Below are 8058 nucleotides of genomic sequence, written 5' to 3'. Positions count from 1 at the left end.
ATTCTTATTCGAAAGTATGGTCGCAAAATTGATTATATTGAGATAAAAAGGGTGTTTAGACTACACCTTTTATAGCGATAAAGTGCATTATAGTACGTTTATATTATACCGGATTTCGTTAACCCAGTGGGATTGAATTGTCAATTTTATTGTATATATGTCAAATAAATCCTGATAAAGTAGGTTAATAGTACGTTTACATTGTAACGGATTTCATTAGCCCAGTGGGTTTTAATTGTCAATTCCATTGTATATAAAGCAGGTTAACCCGGTGAAAAGTTATAATGTAAATGCCGTTTAAACTGGTAAAAAGTTATAATGTTAATACCCCTTTAGCTCGATTTAATAGTTTAAAATTTTATTATATTTTACAAAATTATAAATTAAACACAAGAGTTGTTTCTTGAATGGATGAAAATAAATTTTCTTAAATGAAAAATGAAAAACTCTCACAATATAGGCAATTGGTCTGTTCCCGTACTGCAAGAATCTACTCGATTTTACTATTTTCTTCGATATCATAAAGGGAAATTTGTTATCGTAGTAAAAAGTAGCCGATTCTTGCTGTACGGGAACAGACCAAATTTCATTAAACTTCCTAGTACATATACATGGTATAATAATAAAAGGTAACAGCAAGTGTTGTTGTACAAAAAACGATACAACAACCACATGAAAATTTGTTGTTGTAAGTTCTACTAGTGTCAACTCATTTGACAGAAAAACGTAAACAAACAAACAAATTATCATCAAATTATTTTTATTTTGAAAATGGAATCCTCAAAATAAAAATTGAAAAACATGAATGAAAATCTATCAAATTTATATTTCTATCGCTTCCACATCCTTCCTTTAATTGAGCCATTGCCATATATATGGGTAACACATATGACAATGCTGGGAATAGCGAGTTATTCCTTCAAGAAAGATTTGCTTCCTCAAACTTTCCCTGCAGGCAGATTGAGTAAATTGAATACGGGAGCACATTAATAAAGAACAATTTCAAATTGTATGCGTTCCCAATTTTCCTGTTGGGTTATTTTTAAAAACATAATTTGTCAAATTCATATTGACACTAGTATTACGTTGGAATCAAATCAGCTGGGATTTGCTGTTACCTTTTATAATTGTACCATGGTACATATATATTTCTTAGAACTTTGAAAAAATATTGTATGAAATGAAATGAATTGCTAAATCAATTTACTTCGATTTACGATGCAAATTTAATACACTAACATCTCGACTTGCACGAAATCCTACGCTAAATTCAAATACGACCCTGCGTTTGCTACAAATAATACTAGGTTCGTTCGTTTACTTAATAATAGGTTCGTTCCCGTACTTTTTGATAGTAAAGCCAGTAAAAGAGCGAACTATCAAAAATTACTCTCACATACAAGATGACATGAAGAAACGTCAAAATCAAAAATTTCATCAATTAAGGACAAAAAAAAAAAAAAAAAACTACAGAAACCTAATGCACACAAAGGAACAAAAAGTTAAACGGCGTCCATTGTGTGATTTTGATAATATTAATATTTATTGTTTATTTTTTATTTGTATAATTTAGATGAAAACATTATCGAATATTTGGAAGTGGAGTTTCCGACGACTCCAAGTCCGGAAAGCCTTACATGGCTGGGCGCTCCCATAATGTTAATGTTTAGGCGCTCCACTCGGATCATTTTGAAATGATTACCGTAAGCAGCCCCCCTTGTGCTGACTAGTGATATACATTTCATCTGGGGAAATACATACTTCCCGAGACATTGGCCTTGAAATTTCGGAGCATATTTTGTTTAAAACAACCTTTTCACATATGGACAAGCGCGTACATGGCTACGCAATCCAAATTCTTTTTTTAAATTGTATATACATTATGATGATATAGTCTTCATCTAGTTTTAAAGCACAAACCATAACCTTTAAAATGATACTCATACTACCTTGCTGGAAATAGTCAAACGGCTGATTAAAACAACATACTCTCCGAACTTTCAAGGCCCATGTCTCGGGAAGTATGCATTTCTCCCCATAAAATATATATCACTGTAATCAGTTCACCGAGGACTACTTACTGTAAAAATGTCAAAGCGATCCAAGTGGATTCCCTAAACTTGACATACACACATTGGTTAGTACGATTAACCAACCCAGGTCTTCTTTCTATAGTATCTTCATCTGAATCTTCTGGCAGCCATTCATCTTCGCTATCCTCCAAAAGAGAATAAAAAATTTGTTTGTCCATTTTTTAATATCTTATTTGTTTTTTTTTTAAGCAAATGTGTGTGCGTCTGTGCGTGTGTCCCTTTGGTTTCAAATTGTCCTACTTTTCGGCGTAAGGGAACGCTTTTCTAGCAAAAATTGCAAAACTAGTACAATATAGTACTATTTTGCAGGTTTGGAAACACAGCTAATACGTACAAATTATTACAAAATGTTTTTCGTTTACCCAAAAGTCGAGCAAATTGATTATTTTGTGAATTTTGTATTGATAACATTAAAATGGATGAAGAAATTCAAGTATTCATAAACAACATAAATTTTCCACTTGTTATCCACTTTTCTAATAAAAATATGTCAATGGCTGAACATTTATTTTTTGATCGCATTCATATTAAATATTACTATAATTTAGAACGACAAAGGTTTTTATGTATTTTTGACCTAAAAAAGAACAGTTCCTGACAAAATTATTATAATATTGATTCAAACATTGCCGCTGACATCATGGAAGCAGTGAAATATGTATATATACGTAAACGAATAACAGCTGACAAATCAACTTCATTTCATTATAATACTAGTCTAAACAGTTATGATTTGATATCCTAATTTACAAATCGAAAGGCAGTCAGTCAGTTGTGAATCAGATCGCGAATTGAAACAGTCAAGTAACGTAAAGCTGTAAAGTAACGTGCAAAGTAAAGTGTGTCAATAAAATCATTGTAATAATCGTAATCGGAAAGAACCCGCGTTTTATTTAGTACGAACTGTATTGGGAAATAAAACAACGTCTACACGGGATTAAGTAAAATCCAAGAACGTAACAATTGGTGTCAGAAGTGGGATTACGATAATACTACGATGAAGTTTAAGGATCTACGAGTGGAAGACTTGAAGAAGGAACTTAATAAATTGGAATTGTCCTCTACTGGCAACAAGGCTGAACTACAAAAACGTCTGTTGGATGAGTTCGAGCGCCGTGGTATGAACATCGATACATATGAGTTTGACAGTAAGGATGAAGTGAAGTGACAGTAAGTGAGTTTGACAGTAAGGATGAAGTGTTCGAAGAGAATTCCAGAAAGTTAGATGAACTCAAGGCAGAGAACTGTAGAATGAACGAGAAACTCGAGAACATTACAGAAGTTATTGGAAGGAGAGTGGAAACCGTGGAGGTCCAGATTAAAGAGTTGGATAAGAAAGTGCAGTCGGTTGAAGAGAAATTTCTGGCCCACGACCACAGGTTTACGAATCTGGAGAAGAAAATTTCGGAACTTGAAATTAAAGGTGGTCCGGTGCGAGCTCCTGATAACACACTAAAAATCAAACCTCCTGTATTCGACGGCTCTACGTCATTCAATGTTTTCAAGTTACAGTTCGAGACAGTGGCTTCTAGAAATTCGTGGAACGACAGCGACAAAGCGGTTGCACTACTTCTGGGATTGAAGGGCAGTGCTGCTGATGTTATACAGAGTATTCCTGTCGCTTCTAGAAGCAACAATGAAGATGTTATTGCTGCACTGGAACGTAAGTACGGTGGCGAACATAAACAAAACATCTACCTTATGGAATTAAGGGGAAGAGTACAGAGGGCAAACGAGACGTTACAAGACTTTGCAGCTGAGGTGGAACGTTTGGTGTTAATGACGTATTCAGGAGAGAATCACCCATTGCTGGACCGTATGAAAATCGAAACCTTTGTGAATGGCATACGTGACCCTGAGATTAAATGTGCAACATATGCGTCACCAAAAGCGTCATTTGCCGAAACCGTTTCGTTTGCTCTTGCCCAAGAGACGGCAAAATTACCATTGCAATTTTAAGCAACAAATCGGATTTCATTTTAGTTAAAATCACAATTTAAAATGTTTACCAGACAAAGTGCTTTACTTATTCAGAATATAATTCGCTCACAAGTACCAGCGTTAAATAAGGCTGCCGGTAGAAGTACTACGTTGGCTTCGTCAAGCGTATGGCCCATTTCATTGCAAAAAGCTTCGATCGCTACCACAGAATGTTGTTATGCAAAAAACAAAGACAAGAAAAAGGAAAAAGGAAAGAAGGCCGCCAAGGTGGAAATAAATGAAACACTTTTGCGCGACATCATAAATTATGATGCTGTAAATGCACAAATGCAAAAGGCAGTGCAGCAAATGAAGGATGACTTTATAAAGCATTTATCTTTACGTTCAACAACAGGGGCCATTGATACACTACGCGTTACAGTTGATGGCACTGAACATGAACTGCAGGAATTGGCACAAATCTCACGTAAGAATCCTAAAACCATTGTCGTGAATATGATTGCCTTTCCCCAGACCATACCCGATGTTCTCAAGGCCTTGGAAAAGAGCGGCATGAATTTAAATCCCCAACAGGATGGTACAACACTTTTTATACCCATACCCAAAGTTACCAAAGAACATCGTGAGAACCTTTCAAAGAATGCCAAGAATTTGTTCATCAAATATCGCGACTCCATCAAGGATATTCAAAATAACTGCATTAAAAAGGTTAAAAAGCAAACGGAATTTTCGAAAGATGATGTCTTTTCGGTACAGACACAGATAACCGCTATAGCAGATAAATATATTGCCGAAGCCGAGAAAATTTTGCAAGCTAAACAAAAGGAATTGCTTGGAGATTCATAGTCTATGTAAAGATTCGTTAATACAAACTGAGTTGTCAAATGAAATGTTAATAGTCTGAAGATGTGTGAACAAAAATAAAAAAATATTGCCAATAAATTCTGGATTAATTAACAACAAAAAAGAATAATTGTTTAGCCCCAGACCCACAAGATTCGTCAACTGGAGACCGAATGTTGCGAACCCAAATCTCTCGTTAACTCGATCAAGGACGCCATGAGGCAGGTAAAAGAAGAAACAAAGTCAGTAGGGATGACTAAGCCCAGGATTAGATGCTTCAACTGCGATAAAGCAGGTCATATTGCGCGCGAATGCAGAGCTAAGCGCAAACGATCCAGGTCATTGTCACCACCTCCAACGAAAGATGGTAGAAGAATGGCTCAACAGGCCACCAAGGAGTCACCGTTAAACTAAATCGAGCCAGTCCAGCGGGGCATGAACTGGCTCCCATCGACGATGGCCCCACAATCTCCATAGCAATAGTACAACAGAAAAGTCACAACCTAACAACAACTGGGTACATCAATGGTGACAAGCGAGTTCTGACGTTAGATACTGGCGCATCAAAGTCCATCATAAGATCGGATCTGGTAAAGGGAAAAATAACGCAACTTAATGGAGTCAGACTGCGCACAGCAACGGGGGAGCCCGCGGCAGTACACGGCAAGATTACCCTGAGACTAACTATTGCCAATAAATCGGAGAATTACGAGTTTATAGTTGCCGATATCGTAGACGAAGTGATAATAGGCGCAGATTTTATGATTGCCTTTGGTATCAATCTGGATATGAAAGAGCGTGTGATGACCTGGTCTAACGTCGAAATTCCGTTAAACGTGGGCTACGATGAAAGTACACCCATTAGACGTCTGATTACGGACCATCCAGAGATAATACCGCCCTGTGCCGAAGCAATAATATGGGTACCAATGAATGGAGATTGTGGAGCCGAGAAGTTGTGGGTGGTGGAACCAGCAGAAAACATAAACAGTAAAATCCTAATAGCGAATGCCCTGGTGAAAAGTAACAAGGACGGATTGATTCCTGTTAGAGTTTTGAACCTGTCAAACAAGCAAGAGCAAATTTGCCAATTTTCCGATGTTGGACAATGCACACCAGCTGAAGCTGTAATTAATTTGGAAACTAGCACCGAAAAGCCAGCAGCCATGCAGAAGAAGCACCTCGACGGCTACATAAAAGAGTGGACACACCAATTATCACCTTCCGAGAGGAACAAGGCTAAGCAGCTATTATGGAAATATGCCTCTACCTTTGCGTTGACAAAAGAGCACCAGGGAAGAACATCAGTGGTGAAATCCATACAGCAGACGCGAGACCCATTAAACAGCCTCCAAGAAGTGTTCCCCTGGCGAAAAGAGACGAGGTACAGAAGCTGATAAGTGAAATGGAAAAGAGTGGTGTAATAGAACCATCGTCAAGTCCATGGTGCTCCCCAGTGGTATTGGTCAAGAAGAAAGACGGAAGCACCCGATTTTGTGTGGACTACCGAAAGTTGAATGATGTCACCAAGAAAGACAGCTATCCGCTCCCAAGAATCGACGACACATTGGATACATTAGCCGGGACGTCATGGTTCTCCACCCTCGACCTGCAGAGTGGGTACTGGCAAGTAGAGATCGCCGAGAAAGATAAAGAGAAAACAGCGTTTGGCGTTAATGGGGGTCTCTGGCAGTTCAATGTCATGCCATTCGGACTCTGCAACGCCCCGGCTACATTTGAAAGGCTGATGGAGCGTGTGTTAAAAGGGCTGCAGTGGAAGTCGTGCCTCATATACCTGGATGACATCATAGTTATGGGACGCAACTTCGACGAACACATCAAGAACTTAAAGGATGTTCTACAGCAGCTTTCGTCTTCAGGCCTCAAGCTGAACCCAAAGAAGTGCAGTCTCTTCCAACGAGAGGTGAAGTTCCTGGGGCACCACGTGACGCCGGAGGGCATATCGACGGATAAGGAGAAAATTCAAGCCGTCAGAGATTGGCCGCAGCCCCGAAATCTCCATGAGCTGCGAAGCTTTCTGGGTCTCTGCACATACTACCGTCGATTTCTCCAAAATTTTGTCAACATCGCCGCCTGTCTACACCGCTTGACGCAAAAAGGCCAGAGGTTTCAGTGGGGCAACGACCAGGAGGAGGCATTCAGAAAGCTCAAAGACATGCTATGCAGAGCCCCATTTTGGCATACCCTATACCTGGCGGCAAGTTTGTTCTGGACACAGACGCAAGTGCGTGCGGCATCGATGGCGTCCTTTCCCAGGAAATCGACGGACAGGAAAAAGTCATCGGGTACTACAGCCGAACATTGTCGAAGCCTGAGAGGAATTACTGTGTGACGAGGAGAGAGCTGCTTGCTGTCCTTGAGTGCGTTAAACACTTCCACAAATACCTATATGGCCAGCATTTTCTGCTGAGGACCGACCACGCTGCTCTCCAATGGTTGCTGCAGTTTAAGAATCCGGAAGGTCAACTAGCCCGTTGGATCGAGAGGCTCCAGAGTTATGACTTCAGAATCAAGCACAGAAAAGGCGGAAAACACGGTAATGCTGATGCCCTGTCTCGTCGGCCATGCAAAGTAGAATGCAGACACTGCTCAAAGGCTGAGAATAAAGAGAATATCGTTGATGTCCGACTATTGCAGTTCGAGTCGGGTGGTCGACGGAACAACGAAGAGATCCCATTCTGGGCAAAGTAATTTCGGCCATAGAAACGGGCAAGCGACCTAGTCGCAAAGAAATTACCTCCGAAAGCCCTCTTTTAAAATCCTATTGGGCCCAGTGGGACAGTCTACTTATAATAGATGGTTGCCTATATCGCAAATGGGAAGGTGAGGACGGTAAATCTCACCGGAACTTGATCGTCGTCCCAGACTCCAAAATAAGAGATGTCTTGTCGGAGTTTCACGATGGGCCAAGTGGAGGACATCTAGGTATAGCAAAAACCGCAGAAAAGGTAAAGCAGAGATTCTACTGGGTCGGCTGTCAAAAATCCATTGCCGACTGGATCGCCAATTGTGAAAGGTCCATAAGAGCTAAAGGTCCAACACGGAAGAGTCGAGGCTACATGCAGCAGTATAATTCAGGAGCCCCTTTTGAAAGAATCGCTATGGATGTAGCTGGACCGTTCCCAACAAGCGACTCTGGGAACCGGTATGTCTTAGTGGT

At 39.8% G+C, this 8058-nt stretch overlaps 1 protein-coding gene across 1 annotated transcript; it reads left to right on the top strand.

Annotated features, from left to right (window-relative positions):
* The first annotated feature begins 4094 nt into the window (after positions 1–4094).
* LOC133325367 (ribosome-recycling factor, mitochondrial-like) lies at positions 4095–4880 on the top strand. The gene has a single exon (XM_061534139.1). The coding sequence runs from the start codon at positions 4095–4097 to the stop codon at positions 4878–4880; it is 786 nt and encodes a 261-aa protein (XP_061390123.1).
* Positions 4881–8058: the final 3178 nt, after the last annotated feature.

This window comes from Musca vetustissima, unplaced genomic scaffold (genome assembly GCF_032173495.1).
Source record: "Musca vetustissima isolate MV318-11 ecotype Yass unplaced genomic scaffold, APGP_CSIRO_Mvet_v1 utg31910, whole genome shotgun sequence".
NCBI lineage: Eukaryota > Metazoa > Arthropoda > Insecta > Diptera > Muscidae > Musca > Musca vetustissima.
This window is presented reverse-complemented; position numbering and strand designations above follow the sequence as displayed.